At 30.8% G+C, this 16,268-nt stretch overlaps 1 protein-coding gene across 3 annotated transcripts in view; it reads right to left on the bottom strand.

The window, feature by feature from the left end:
* Window positions 1–16,268, bottom strand: part of LOC108561201 (A disintegrin and metalloproteinase with thrombospondin motifs 16) — a 56,282-nt gene that overhangs the window by 13,874 nt on the left and 26,140 nt on the right. For all 3 annotated transcript variants that reach the window (XR_001891004.1, XM_017919045.1, XM_017919044.1), the window contains exons 4-6: window positions 8,887–8,950; window positions 8,025–8,320; window positions 271–363 (exon numbers count right to left, since the gene is read on the bottom strand). Coding sequence is in view for 2 of the 3 variants with exons in the window: in XM_017919045.1 (XP_017774534.1) it covers window positions 271–363; window positions 8,025–8,320; window positions 8,887–8,950 (453 nt within the window). In the remaining variant the exon portion in view is untranslated. The remainder of the gene's footprint in view (window positions 1–270; window positions 364–8,024; window positions 8,321–8,886; window positions 8,951–16,268) is intronic.

Here is a 16,268-nt window from a genome sequence, read left to right as displayed (position 1 = left end):
TACTACATTCATTGATGAATCAGGAAAAACCGTTTTGGCATAGTAAATTGAAGAGGAAGGAGTTGATAAAAAGTTGCCGTTTCCTTTTCCGGCTAATTAAATTTTCGTCGCCGAAATTTATTGCTTTTTATTTCTATATGTCAACTGTGTCGTAAAATACGCAGTTAGAGAGAAGAATTGAGCGTGGCCGCCAGTTTTGGGCCACAAATTACGACACTTTTGCTTCAGCAAACCCAAAAAAAAAAAACAGGAAATCGTTTTAGCACTTACCAGCAACAAATGACCCAGGATGTCATCGTTCCTCAAGAGAATGGCCGCTTGGTTCTCCTCATCCTGATAGATTTCCCCGATATCTTCGTGCGACTGAAACACAAAAATCAATTGATTAACATTGAATGCACATACGTAATCGATCATATAACCCCGCATTTCACTTTTCAATAGATTGATTGATATCCGCCAGAAGCTACGATAATTAATTCTATATCGAATCGAACAAAAAAAATATCCAATTTTTTTGCGCCATGTGACATTTTCTAAAGTTCCGGGACTTTAAAATCTAAGCAGTGAAACCGGTTGAACAAATCCACATCACGAACATTGTAAACTCAGATCAATAAATTAACCGAAAGAATATGTTAATTACTGTTACGTTTTTCTTAATTATTGATCAATTAATATGCGAAAGATTCGAAACTTTCAACAACAGCGAAACAAAAAATTAGATGTCGTTCGTATTTGCATAAACGTCGAATCGTAAAGAACAATGGACATTTAACATTTCGTTCTGTAATATTTTTGGGGAGGCACACAAAAAAAAGCGATGATTGCAAAACGACTGTAAAATATTCACGGTTTTTAATTATTTAAATAGAAGTAAACTTTCGTGTCGAATTTTTGCTGCGATTTCTCGAGGTGCGAAAGGATAGGATAACACGCTCGAAAATTTCGAAAAATTCCATAAATTAAAAAATGATCGTGCGTTGTTCAAAAAAAAATATGTTCGTGTTTATTTAAAACAAAAAAAAATGATGAACTTTTACTTTCGTTTCGCTTGAGAAGGAATCGAAATAGAAGATTTCTGTTTTGTATGCTTTTAATTTAACATTCGATATATTGATTTCAGTAATCGAATATAAATCATGTTAATGATAACTTTTGTAATGAAATGAAATTGCGAAGTTTAGTCAAAAGCTAGTTGTACTTTATTTATTCAGAGGTTTTCAATTATATTTGAGGTATTTGGGCATATTAAATTGTTCTTAATTGAATACATTTTACAAATAACTTCATTCATAATTGAATCTTTCCTTAATAATAATTTCCCTATTCTTTCAATAATAACAGTGTATAATATTTACTATACCATAGCCTCTAATAAGTATAGATAATATTATTTTATTTTCCAATTGATCAGATAGATTTGTATGCTGTAAGTGTGCATATTATTTAATTTGAAATTTTAAGTATTGTATGTTGTATATTTTATTCAATCAATCAGAACAGAAAAAAAATTGGTGGTATTTTGATCTTGACCGGAGATGAATCGTTGTATTGTATGTAAATGTGTCCTGCATACAAATAATACGTAAAAAAAGAACACCTTTGCAAGTTTCATATAATTTGTCGGTTTCTTTCGCTCTTCCACGATGAATCGATTATCCGTGGTGAACTTTACCTCTAAGAATTAAATACTGCTGTTATCAGGGAATTTGCAAACTTATCGGATATTCTGTTGGGAATATCTGTGCCGTGCATGGATTAGATTTCCACACTGCCACTTGGACTTCATCACAATGGACTCGGCGCACCTCGATCGAGAACGAATGAATATTGCAACGGGTTTACTACTCTTGTTGCTGGTATATTTTTGGTCTGCAATCTCTGTAGGAAAATGCTTCGACAATTCGTGAATTGCCGAATTAGCAATCCTCATTCGCTACTGTTGCTGCTGCAGCTGCTATTTGCATTCAAATGGACGGGACGGGCCCACAATCAAAATGTGCAGACTTGCGCAACGCTCGCTGCATGAAGATTATTATATAAAATTTATGAAGAAAGGGACATAATTGCACGTCTGCAATCCGTTGGTAAATTGCTAATAAGCCCATACGGATTCATGCTCAATCTTGCCACCTGCAAGCGGAATAATCATTCCAAATTGGTCGATGGTCATGGCATGTGGCAAGAAAGAAATATCATCACCATTTTTAGGAATGCCAATTTTCTAAGACGTTATTGAATTTGTTTCATCTCTCAAGAACTAGGCTTCTCATTCTTCTAGTTGCCCTTTCCATCTTTCTCCATCAACCATTATTTCCACATTTCTCTCATTCGGCGAACTGAACCCACCGCATTCCCAAGTCCAGTGCAGCCATGACTCATTCTATTTCTTACGTATACAATGCAATTCAATCTCTCTCACTCACTTCTTTATAGTTCCCATTTACAAACACAAACAATGCACATTATTCATAGCATTACCCAATTAGGCGAATTATTATTGTCAATAATTTAACTTGTTATTATTACATTTTTTAAGTAACAAGGCAATACAGTAGAAACTTTAAAAACTTCATGTTATCTCAAATACTTTTTTTTTATTTATACTATTTTAAAGTAGGAAAAGGTAACTTTTAAAGTAAAGTATTTTCTGTTTAATGTAGCAAGTGAGATTTCAGTTTCCTTTAGAATCTAGAGTGAAATCAATAATTATAATTGTTTTAAATAATTTATGAATACAATAAAATATACAAAAGTAATTTGCAACTCATAACATATTTATCGATTAAGTAAATGCGTCATTTGTAATATGAAATTTCAATATAAATTTGATTTTTACAAGAAAACTTATTATTTGGGAAGAATATATTAAAGAGAAGTATGCGATTTATGTTACAGAAATATAATAAATAATATAAAATTGTAACTAAAAATAGCGACTTCGTCACTACTACACTACATTCCAAGAACCTCGCATTAAATTAGATGTACCTTATAAAATCCATGTTTTTTTATTCTTCTATTGTTACGTATAATTTACGAATAAGACACGTTGAAATTTACTATTTCTTTAATGAAAATTACCTTAACATGTTATTAGTTATTGCGAAGTTAAATGAAATATAAATGTGATAGTTTATATTGGATCTCCATTGAAAGCATTATTGTATTCAACGTTTAAATAATGAAAAAAAAAACTAGATAAATCACAGGTTTATCCTCGTACGCAAATGCGGATGACATGTTTATGTATTCAAATTAAAGCTGGAACAAATTGATTACAAATTTGTCGATGACCGAAAGAGTAATAGCGCATGCAAATGACAGATTCGAAATTCGTCTTCGCGTACAAAAAAAAGAGCAAATAAAGAATAAATCAAAGATTCTTAAGTGTATTTTGTCGATTGTTCTGTGTCCTCTTCTGGTGCTCGTTGCGTTTCGATCTCTCGCTTCATCTCAATCTTCATATGTTTCGAGGATAACTGCTTGAAGCACACGCGTTATTGATGGCTCATCGACGTGTTAAAATGAAAAATTGCCAAACGATTTGTAAAGAATGTCAAAAATTGAATATGTAATAACAATAATAATACAAGTGTTGTGTTTCTATGTATGTTTGTATACGTGAATTATTCAAATAATGTAATTTCGATGATGTAAAAATCGCGAATGCTGTGCCAAGAATAATATGATTGTATATTTCCTGGTTGCTGGTTGCTGGTTACACAACTAGATGTATTTTTATTATGTTTTCTCGTGTATCTCAGTGAGATCTTGCGACAGCAAACATTTTTGCTACTACTTCGAGTATTAAATCGAACAATACTGCAAATCCATTTCACCATATACAAAACAAACATATAAAACTAAACCATAAAATGTCACTTGAAAGCTCATAAAAATCGCTTAGAAATGTTATCGAAATCCCATAGAAATCGCTTAAAAATTTCATACAAATTTTATAAAAATACCATTAGACATATCAAGGAAATCCCTTTATAAATCTCATAGAAATCCCTTAGAAGTTTCATAGAAATTCGTTAGAAATTCTTATAGAAATCCCTAATCAATTTAATGGTAATCTCTTATAAATCTCATAGAATGCATTTTTTTAGCTTAGTAATTTCAAAATGTTTCCTTACCAATATTTATAATTAAAAAAAACTTACATGCATTGTATGTTAAACAATGCGTAAAGTTAACGATTATAACAAAGTTTTTGAGTTGCGTTTATGAAGAAATGAGATCCCACTTTACGAAACTACATATACATAAATACATATTTTGTGATGGTTTAATTTTCTAAATGTAAATTTTGTTTACAGCAAATTGAAGTTATATAAGTCGAAATTAATGAATTCCGCTTTAGTTGTTGCTGCTCGTTAATATCGATGCGTAACCAAATTTGGGGTGTGTTGATTTTCGTGTAAATCTGATGCTGATGTAACATCTGATAATTGCAGTGTACAAATCGCCTCACGGCATAAGATGCTTGCAAACTAATCGGAGAAATCGAAAGTGCTCATAAATACAATCTTCAATTACACGTCCAATCCTTTTTAAAAACTTCAAAAATTCACAGAAGCTAATGCAATTTTATGAACTTTCTATTACATCGAATATTTGTAAATACAAAATCTTAAATTATTGCTGCATCATGTAGTGTATTGTAGTTATGATTAAATAGATGTTGTTGTTCGTAAATCCTTTATTTTTTTTTTATTTGCATTCAGAGATTTATGTATTTTGATGTTTGCGCGACGTGAGCCATTGTCTTAACCTCAAATGAAATCTGCCGGCAAATAAATTAAACACTTCAGACGCCGGTTAAAGCAGTTGACACACCTTTAGATTTATACATATTTTTTGCCTCGCATTTTACATTGCAAACATATGTAAGCAAATAATTTATGGCGAAACAGAATTTTTCGTGCATTTTCTCTGCAATAAATTATTATTTTACTAGATTTTATGGAAAATTAATATTAATTGGAAGAATCAGGAAAACAAAAATGCATGTACTTTGAAATTGATACACTTCTTGGTGCAGACGTGGAATAAAATATCTCTTTAAAAAAAAGGAAGAGAAAGCTGAATAGGAAGAGATGTTGCAATTGAAACTCTTCTTAGTTCTTTCACTATTACTGGACGTCACAAGACAATTTTTTTTTAATTATTAAAAGAAAATACCTATCAGAAAACAAAAAACATCTACAAAAAATAAAATATAGTATTATTTATATAATATTTAACAAGGATTAAAAAAAAATTATATGAAAATCCTCCTCAATCGTTAAACTCACAACATCTGTTAATAATTACTTAATCTCTTATGAATTATGCCTATCTATTTGCATTTCTTAAATATAAATATAATAGTCTTTAAATTTCTTATTTGATTGTAACTCTGATTGATTGATTGATACAATATTAACGGTAATATTGGTGTGACTCTTTAGAAATGTTCTATTCGTTCATTATGAGCACATAAATACTAGTATTTAAGCTGCGATCATTGTTATGTAAAATATCCATAATAGATTGATATCATTTCAATGAAGTAATTATTGTTCGAATTAAATTAAAGATCGGATGAGATAGTCTTTGGGTCGCTAACCTGTTGTTGCTTAAAACAGAGCTATAATTCTAAGCTCATCATACATAATATTCACATTTTAGTGATTTTTCTCGGAAACTATAATAGAATGAATGCATCCATATGAAGACTTGATGATTGAGGAAAGTAGCGAGTATTCATCACATTTCGAAGACTTGCTTCATACTGAGAAAAACTACTACACGTCCCTAATTTATTTAAATGATTTTCTTCATTTCAACTTCAATCGTAGACAACAATAATTTCGTATGCTCATTTATAGAAAATTCAACGTCAGGATGTACTAATGACCATTTGCAAAACGGTCTCCATTGTCTGAAACGAGGAAAAATGTGTAAAAGGAAAAAAGAGCAAAACGTCGCGTTCATTGCGTTCGTGGCAATTAAGAAATAATGTATTTCCAGTCGCGTCGCGATTTGCAATTCGCAAATTGCCCACAAGCCTTGCAATAAATTAGACAATCGCAATGGCTAACGAGACGTCTTCTGCTAATATTTTCCAACGTTAAATTTTTTAACTCGTCAATTTTATAGGCTTTGATTTTTTTTTACTTAACGAATCAGACGTGTCGCAACGCGTAATTACGTTACGTGAAATACTTTAGCAATCGGTATTATTATAAAATATCAAAGAAGATTTCTGAAGATATTGTTAAATACAAATCCAATATAGTTGTGTATCTCATTATTTTATTTATTTTTTTCAGCTTTATTCCAAGAAACAAGGCTGGGCATTCAAGAAAAGCATATAGTTATTGAAACTACAAACTCAATTAGGCCACGCGTGCACTTGTGCAGCACGACCATCGAGACATATCAGTAAAACCAACAATATGAAACATATAAGTTAACGCATTTATAAGCACCGTTTATTGTCTTTTACACGTGATGCAAAGCGCGCCTCCCTGCATAACTGCAATCCATTTGCACTAATTATGATGTAACGTAATTAAATTTTGTTTCGCCGTCGCGAACAAATTAAACGGACAAATCTGTCGTGCCGTGCAATTGAATCGCTTAAGTTAACAGCAAGCGAATATAATCTCGAAATTATTATCGCAATTTATGCGGCTTCAGGACGTAGTAATCCGATGCTTCCTCAGATAATGTCAACTCAATTTAGGTTAAGTTACTATAATTACATATCGTGTACTTTATATCTAATTACATCGAATTAAGTCGACCATTCCGAAAGTAGGTACATTACTTAATGAACTAGAATCAATTGTATAATGAAATGATTGTGCATTACAAGATTTATGATGGTTACCAAACATTGCGTTCGCTTCTTGCAGTTTGGATTTGCAAGGTTACATCAATCTCTGAATTTGAGCTGTCTCATTACAATGGATTACTTGGAAATTCGTTTGTAGAGTAACTTGTTTAAGTATGAAATAATGCTGCATACATTCACACTATTGAATAAAATTATACAAAAAACGTTACATTATTCAGTGTTTACAAATTCCACAATTTGCTATAAACTTGTCAACTTTAGTTTTCCTTTAAGTAATAGATCGTAATTATATTTAATACTTAACAATTTAGTATTAAAATAGTGCATGTTTTGATGACATGGTAATATAATAATATATGTTTATATAGTATATTCTAATTCCAGTAACTAAGCTAAAAAAAATGTGTATATTATAGATTCATTACCAATTGGTTGTGTTGAATGAAGCGTACTAGATGAGTGTACTACTTATTGAAACTTGCGCAAATGAATTTTAGAGTAGCAGAGATGATGACGATTTAAATAATGATTGCTAAAGACACCGCATTTGTTGTTACATTGAGAAATGCTGTTAAATATTTAACAAGCAGATCCATAGCACTGACCTAAACATGAATATAGAGGGTTGACTGTACCAGCAAACTGATTTCTTTCTCTGACATGCTTTCCAACAACTAACTAAAAGCAGTTTGTTCAGGTTGAGGTCATTATTTTATAAATTACTCTCATCTAAAAAGCTTAAGATCTTTAATCGTCTATTAGGTTTTCTTTATTGTAAAATTAATTAGATTATGTAATTCAGTTTGAAAAAAAAATCGTGATGATTATTATAAATATCATTGTTATTGGTCACGTTTAGTTCTCGGCATCCATGAACGAAATGACCGTAATAACTCATCTAGTATAAAAAAGTCGATCACGTTCCTCATCGTTTAGGCTTCTTTTTGTGGTTTATTACAAAATAGATAGACAATTATTGATTGAATAAGTGAGGAATATTATAAGCGTACAGTTTGACATTAGAGATTGAAAGGATTGCAAAAATACGTTAAAATGTTCGGGACTTTGTTACTGTCGGGATTTCAAATGTCGTGAATTTGAATGTTGGAATTTCGATATAGACCTAGTATTTATGAATAAGTTGTGAGTGAAAATATGATGAATTTACCTCAGGTAACTCAATGTACTCGACGCCATGCTGCGACGTTGCGTTCGGCTCGACCGACCAAATCTTTAAGCCGCTCTTTTTGAAAAGCCCTTCGGTCTTCACGAGGCTCAAATTCAGTGGTCGACCGAACGCGCGCAACTTCACGTTCGCCGTCGCAGGACGATCCTTGATCCTTCCACCGCCTCCTGACTTCCCCAGCGTGTTTCCATCCAAATGATTGAAATCCCTGTTGTTCCCGTCTATACTCCGTCTTCGCACATTGTGTTGCGAAATGTGAACTACTTCGTATTCAGGAACTGAAACGGTACAATGAAACATTAAAAATCTGGAAATTCAAGCAGTAGTAGTGCAATGACGTTGCGCGATACCGAACTTCCTGTGTTACGTTGGAGCTTTCTTCGCTCCCTTTGTTTGCAGAAGAAAAGTGCAAGACATTCGCATATGCATCCATCCGATAGAGGAAGAGTACAAGAATCGCGAACGATCGCATCTCGTGATTCCTTCTCTCATTACGTCTTTTTTTTTTCTTGCTGTCTTCGTGAATATATTTACATAATGAGCGAGAATTACCGAAGATTAATAACGCGCTCTTGTAACCATTTAAACGATTCCGCGTGTTACATAAAGACGGCTGTATTTTATTTTCTACTAGTATTAACTTCCTATAAGCATCTTTTATGTGCACAGCTAATAAATGACTTCCGTTTCCCATATATTCTTCAGTCAGAGTGAATTACTTCTTCTTTTTTTTTAATTTCCTTAAAATCATTAAATGACTAAGCCAGTTTGTTCATTCACTCGAACAAAGCACTTAATTCATTTCGCTGATGGGAGAAAGTAAATTATCGACTTTTTCTCTTACCTAAATCGTGACTGTCCACGTGAAATGTGCTTCTAACTTCATCTATTGTCATATGCTTGTGAATCTGAAACAAATAAAAATAAATATTATTTTACAATAAAACTAGTATCAAACAAATATGTTCACTGCGTTACATTATTCAGACAAAATAATGAGTACATAGAATTCACAACAATATGAAAATCATAGAATCATATTTGTTTAAAGAAAGTCTAAAAAGACCAATAAATAACCATTTATTTTACTATTATTGATATATCATTTCAAATAAAGTTATTGTCCGTTCCAAAAAAACAAATGTTATTATTGTGATTTTATATCATTACCATTACTTTATGCTTATTGTTACTGTTATTGAATACTAATTTCGTTTTAATTGCATTTTTTATATATTTGAGCTTAAACTTTGTATAGTAAAAACTAATAATCTTTCTAATTTTCTTGAACCACTGATGACTCGAAAAAAAAAAAGATAATTGTGTGTTTTGTATAAAGGCAAATGACTATTGTTAAATTCGATCTAAATTGAAATGTTTCAACCATACATTCAATTGCGTAATTGATTATTTAATGGCTTTGTAATTCCCAATTAAATAAGATTGGTCATGGCGAGCGCACATTTTTTTCTATTGGTTTGTTTACGTTATGTAAGCGTGTTACGGTAGGTAAGGGTCCCTGGGCGCCAGAAGTTCAATGGGTGCAAGAAGAAATATGTGTGGTTTGTGGACGTGAGGGGCATGCGAAAGCGCAACAAGAACTAGGTCCAATGTCAACTTACGACACTCGATTATTTGTTGTTGTTCTGATTCTGTTCTTTTTTTTTTTTGAGTGTGTATATATATTCTTCGATATGCGTCCAATTTGAATATCTCTTGCGATTGACAGTTATGGGTTTCCAATCGTTTCGTTTCAAAACGATCGTGCGTATAAATTGAATGCAACGCGACGACGTTTCGTAAAACATATTTTGGTAATTGATTTGTTCACTCTTGACTGTACAAAGAAGACAACTTGTTTCAGCTAATAGTCAAGGATTTCATCGACAACCAAACAAATACAGATATCATGGAAAATTAGTTTTATCCTTATACAATAATAAATAGTTTTCTGTTAATCTATTATTTGATTATAAAGATCAAATTATTAGCAATAAGTAAAAGAAAAAACATTATTAAAAACACATTATTTATTACTTTTTCTCTACATTTACATATAAAAACGTTTCAAAGAAAATATATTTTGTCGCAATTATTTACAATTAATTATTATTTTTTTCTTCTTATATCAGTCAAAACGTATAAACAATATTATCACAAAGATTTTTACGTTTTTTATTTTGTTTGTTTTGCATTAAAATCGTCTGCGCACCTGACACCTACCGACTTGAAACATTTTAAGTATTTCCACGCGTTTGTGAAGATAGCAGACGAGAGACTCCAAGTTGGAGGCAAATTTCGACGCGTGCCAATGCTTCCTAGTGATCTCGTCCAACTTCCCCTCGACAATCTTCTTGATGAGATCGTCGAACTGTTCAGATCTCCTCGCAAATTTACCCATATACTCGATGCAGTCCAGCGTTTTGTTGATCAATCTCCTCAGGAACTTTTCGTCCTCCGTCTGTGCGGGTACCACATCCACCAGCGATTCGAGATGGGTCTTGAGGAAGAATTGTGTCTTGTTCGGGAATTCCTCGAGAATCATCCAGATCTCCTGCTTGTGCGACAGCGAGAGTTGAGGGAAGAGAGCAAATTCCTCGTAGGTCAAATGATCGTTGTCAAGGGCACTCATCTTCGGACGATGTTAATAGTATGCAGTGCACTTAGTGAATATTCTTGATTTGGATAAGGTTCATCGTCTTGTACCCTCTTTTCAGTACACCCCGATCTGGCATTTTCTTTTAGTTTTACTGCCCTGCTCGTTATTTTCGCATTAACAAAACATGAAACGACCCTCGAGTGTACCAACCTACACTGGACTTTGATTCACGAATGAACAACATCGTTTGATCTTGTTTTTACACCATATTTATTTTTCACTTTAAATATTTGAACGAAAAAGAACAAACAAAAAAAATTCACTAAGAATTTATTCAATGTATTTCTGGCTGCCTAATATAGAAATAATTCAAATAGTATTATCTTTTTACAACAAAAATTTGCACATTTGACAAAATACAGAATATTCTAATTTTCATTTATGCTTATTATTTATTAACTGACTAATCTAGTATTTATAATTATTAGAGTTTTCACTGTGAAAAATTAATTGTCAGAATTTTAAGAATTCCTATTTTGAATGTTGTTCAATTTTACTTATAATTTTTTTTGTACTAATTACAGAACAAACAGATTAAGAAATCTAACCGAAAGTTGTCCTTTCGCCAAGACTGAATTAGGATACATAATAAGGTGACTTATACATTAATTAGATAGTATGAAAGATATATCAATTATACGAAATATCGTAATAAATAGAAGGAAATTACGGAAACACGTCGGTCGTTAACCTATCGTTCTCATTACAATGAATATTATTACAGTCTTCAATCAAAACCCATAAACGCTTTATTTAAAGCGTTTAATAACTTTTTTTATATATTTAAATTTGCCAAAACAATATATATTTGTGTCTTTAAAATGTGCTACAACCACACAATTTGAGATTTGAGACATAATTGTCGTCTTACGCAGTTTTTTTCACCAATAAGCATTTCTATCGTTGGAAAATTCCTACAATTATAAATACGAGACAACAACTATTAGTAAACAAGTCTTTTGTGCCCTTATCGCTGAATGTTGGAAGAAATTTTCTAAATTTTGTATGAGAAAAATAAATATATAAACTGCAAAGATTAACGAAGATAGAAACATAAAAATATATTTTGATGAAGTATACACATATTATGTTTGTAAAACTACTTGAATACTTATTATTAATTAACTAAAACTTTAAAAGCGATCATTTACGATGGATTGTGAAACTTTAAAAAAGAAATGTATTCTTCTGCAATGTAAAAATCAAATATATCAAATAATTGTGTCCAATAACGTCATTTCAATAGTCTAAATAAACCAAATTCTTAGAAACGTATCTTCAAGGTAAAGATGTAATAACGGCCAACGCCATCTGCATTCGAAGTCATAAACATGTATGCACACAAATGTATTATTATTATTTCTCGACTGATTAGAGGTAATTAATTATTAGACTTATTAAGCTGTTCAGCGTGAGATTTACACAAGTATTCACGCACACACTCGTACACGATGCCAGGCGGATTTAATGAATTCGACTTTCACTGACTGCAGCCGACAAGTTTTTGAAATGAAAGGCGATTTTATAGTAAATGTTAATATCGTTAGGTAATCACGAACACGCTTGAGTACAATCTTGCCGGTTCTCCTTATTTTTTTTTTACTTCTCCTTCTTCCTTTATTACATTACATTTCGCTTCTGCATCATTATTTTCTGTTTATTTCCTGCAATCAAAATATTAATAGTACACATTTTTGTTTTGCTTCATCCACGTTCGATTACAAAAGCTTACCAAATACGCTCAAAACCATTAATCAATTTGTTGCAAAAAAAAAAACCAACATCACAATGATGATTCTAACCGATGTTTCGTGCATAAACAATTTGTTATTATACACCAATTAATTGATTCAAATGAACAATAGTATTTTTTTTTCGCTGGTAAAGAAGAATTCCAACGCGATTTGTAATTTCTATTGATCTCCGTCTACTATTGTTTGAAATAATTGATATTTTAGTTTTGCTCATTTATTTTCCAAATAATTTAAATGTCAAACTGGGAACAAAATTTTGATATTGTATAATAAAAATTATTATAATTAAAGCTTTGATCTTGATAATTAATAATGTATGCAGTTGTTTCAAGTTGAATGATATCAAAAGATCGGCTCTCCACTGCGTGCAATTAAACGGTAGCTCTCCGGATAATTACACTTTAAACTTATTAGCAAATCTCATTGTCTTCGTTCTCGCTAATAATACGATTCCGTCCGTGTGTCTTTCATTGATGCTAATTTACTAAACGGTCTTGCAACGAGAGAAGACACACAATTAGCGGAGAAAAACGGACGTTAATGATGAAGAAAAATGGGATGATAATAATAACAACTACAACAACAAAATCCGTGCATCATTCAATTACACGCGTTAAGCAACGATATCCAACGAATTAATGATTTAAATGCTAGCAAAATATGCAACTCTTAATTATACATCTATTTATATATTTTTTTTCTTCTAAATTATAGACCGTGCGATGTTTTATCTCATTATTGAAATGCATGTTTTTTTTAATCATTCATTTATAAACTATTCAATTACTATTATTTGTACGTCAATGCCTTTAAATGTTTCCAATTATACCATATTAGGTGGGTTTTCTAAAAAAAAGTACGAATCAATTTCATATATTAGTCTTGCCTAATACGGATTTGAATTTGTAGTTATTATTTTTTTCTCCAATTTATTACAGTGATATACAACTAATGAATTTAAAAATTGTACATCAAAATTACCTATTAATGATGAAGTTTTTCAAATTGAGAATGATTTTTTTTTTAAGAAGTTATTATAATATAAAATAAATTTACTTTTTTTTAAATATGAATTGAAGTTTTCCTTGAAAATGCAATTGTATTTGTCAACAAACTTTGTTAAAACTAGTATGGATTATTAAGTGGATTAAAGGCTATCAAATGGCCTTAACTCATTATATAAACTTTCTAATAATAATTATTGCCAAATCAATGGATAATTATTGAAAGATGAATGCTCGAAAAAGCAAGTTTTCACATTATACTGATTTTCTAGAAAATTATAATAGATTGAATAGATTCAAAAGACGCTTATGAAAGCTGAATGATTAGGGAATGTAGTGTGTATTCATACATTCCTGTGGTTTCATCCATTTGGCTGTAATTCAAATTTGAAAAAGTCTATCATCGTATCTGCTACTAAACATTGTTATTGAATCCTCAACCAGATCTATATGGATATATATTGCAAGACACAGATAAAGTTATCATTCGAAACTAAGAGATACATCAAATTTGAACAAGACTATTTTTTTCCGTTTGGTAATTACTGCATTTAAGAACAAACCCATTTTTTTTTTGCGAAACACGTGAGAACAACTCTTTGGTCGTAACTTATGTTTCTTTTGTAAGTTTCTGTGTATACAAACACTTAACCTAAATATAATTGCAACATTGGCATTGAAACTCTTTATGAACAATTGGTGTGAAATGGCTCTCGGACACTGTCTGAATTCCATTAGCCATATATATACACACACATAAACATAATACTCACGCATTTTAGAGACGCAGGACGAGATTGTACAATCAGATAATACACGAAATGAGAGGAAACCACACCAGACTGGAGACACAAAAGAACATTATTGTACTCAGTTTATGTTCATCACGTCAAGATTTCATGTACTTTATTTGTCGTGACACAGAAAACGTTAGGAATACGTAATTCGTGTCACTTTAACTACAATTATTTTAATTTAAACCATTTCGGAAAACTATAAAATTTAACAATTCCCAAATTAATTTCCATTGAAATTGCGTAGGCTACGCTATAAACTCACATCTAATTATTATAATTTGTATTTAAAACAGGTTTTTCTTTTTTTTTAAAGCAATTATTTTTTAGTCCTACTCTCTTAAATTTTAAACAGTAAATATAGAGTAAAATGTGTACATATTTACTGTAATATTGAATGTATTTGTTAGGGGGTTTCCTCCTAATTGTCCTTCGACCATGACGTCCTTCAGTCATATGTATTATAAGAATTTGTGCTCGTGTTAAGACTTGTTAATCGTCTACTATTCCATTTATTCCAGAACAATCAGTTTCTAATATTTTTTTTTGGAATATTGGTCTTAGTAATAATATTAATTATTAAGCAAATAAAATATATCACGAATGATATTTTTTACGAAATTTTACAGAAATTTGTTATTTACTATCTTCTGTATAAGAGTATGATGAATTTCTTAAAGCAATAAAAACAATTCTTGTTAAACGATCTCAAAGAATATTTATGTCTGATTTTTGCTATAATTTTAGATACAAATAAATCAAAAACGTATTTAAAACTATGTATAAATATGGGTAAATTCCATTACAAAAATAGTAAAACAAATTAATACAAATGTGAAGTACATATAACACTTAAAACTTCATGATTTTATATAAATAATACTTGATTTTTACCTTAATATATTTATAATTATTTACGTATATTTAATCTATAAAATTCGTAAATATTTTTAATGATAGATACTTAAAATCATTAAATATGAAATGCAAACACTATTCAGATTACTGAGAAGATAATATTAAAAAATAGACTGAAAAACTTTATTTTAGCAAGTTATTAGTTTGTCTACATATTTAGCTATGTTAATATCAAACAAAACAAATGTCTAAAAAAAATATACTTAATAACAATAATAAAGTATTTCGCAGACTTTCAAAATTTACCATCCATTAAAAAGTAATTCCCCGTTGCGTTTAGAATGTAAACACACCTACAAAAAAAACACACATAGTTTGAGTATTGTAAAATAACGGACACGATTACAAAACCGATGTAAATTAAGCGAAATATGATTTCCGAAATGGTAATGTAATTTCAAATGCAAACACTAATTGGCAGGTGGAAAAACCGCGTGAGCGTCGATGACCAACAAACAATAAAAAAAACAAAGAAACCGAATGCTTTTACTAAGAAGACCATTTCCGAAGACGCACGCATTCCACGCTTTATGGGTCAAGTTTGTGTAGCTTACATAATGTAACAAGCAAAAGCCGAAATGTGTAACGCGTGAAATGGATGGGAGAGCGTGTGTCCTCCTCCCATAAACGAGGCCCGTTTCCTGCGTTCCAAGCCACAATTAAAAACGCATTTAAGATATTATTTATGTTCATCGACTTTCGATTTTCTCAGTTGCTCCGCGTATGATGTAAATATTAAATTTCTTCAATTATATAATTTTTCATTTAATACTAGCAAATAGTTAATATTAAGAATATTTTAACACTTTTTTTTTAAATAATTGTAAGAGAAATTAAACTGAAGAAGATGGACTAAATTTCTCTTTTGTAACATTAAGGGTATGCGTATACGAGATGTGGGCCATGAGCTATTAAAGTTGTAATTAAACATTTTAGGTGAACAACATGAGAATATTTTTGTGGTAATTACTTAATAGTAAAATGCATTAACACAATTTTCACATTGGAGACTTCGTCATAAAATCTAACAATAAGTTCGGAAATGTTCGTTGTCTACACCTAGATATAGATAACATCATTTATACACAATTTTGAAG

This window comes from Nicrophorus vespilloides, unplaced genomic scaffold (assembly GCF_001412225.1).
Source record: "Nicrophorus vespilloides isolate i.1.1-1 unplaced genomic scaffold, Nicve_v1.0, whole genome shotgun sequence".
Lineage (NCBI taxonomy): Eukaryota > Metazoa > Arthropoda > Insecta > Coleoptera > Silphidae > Nicrophorus > Nicrophorus vespilloides.
The sequence above is the reverse complement of the archived record's forward strand: the minus strand, read 5'-3'. Positions and strand labels throughout refer to the sequence as shown.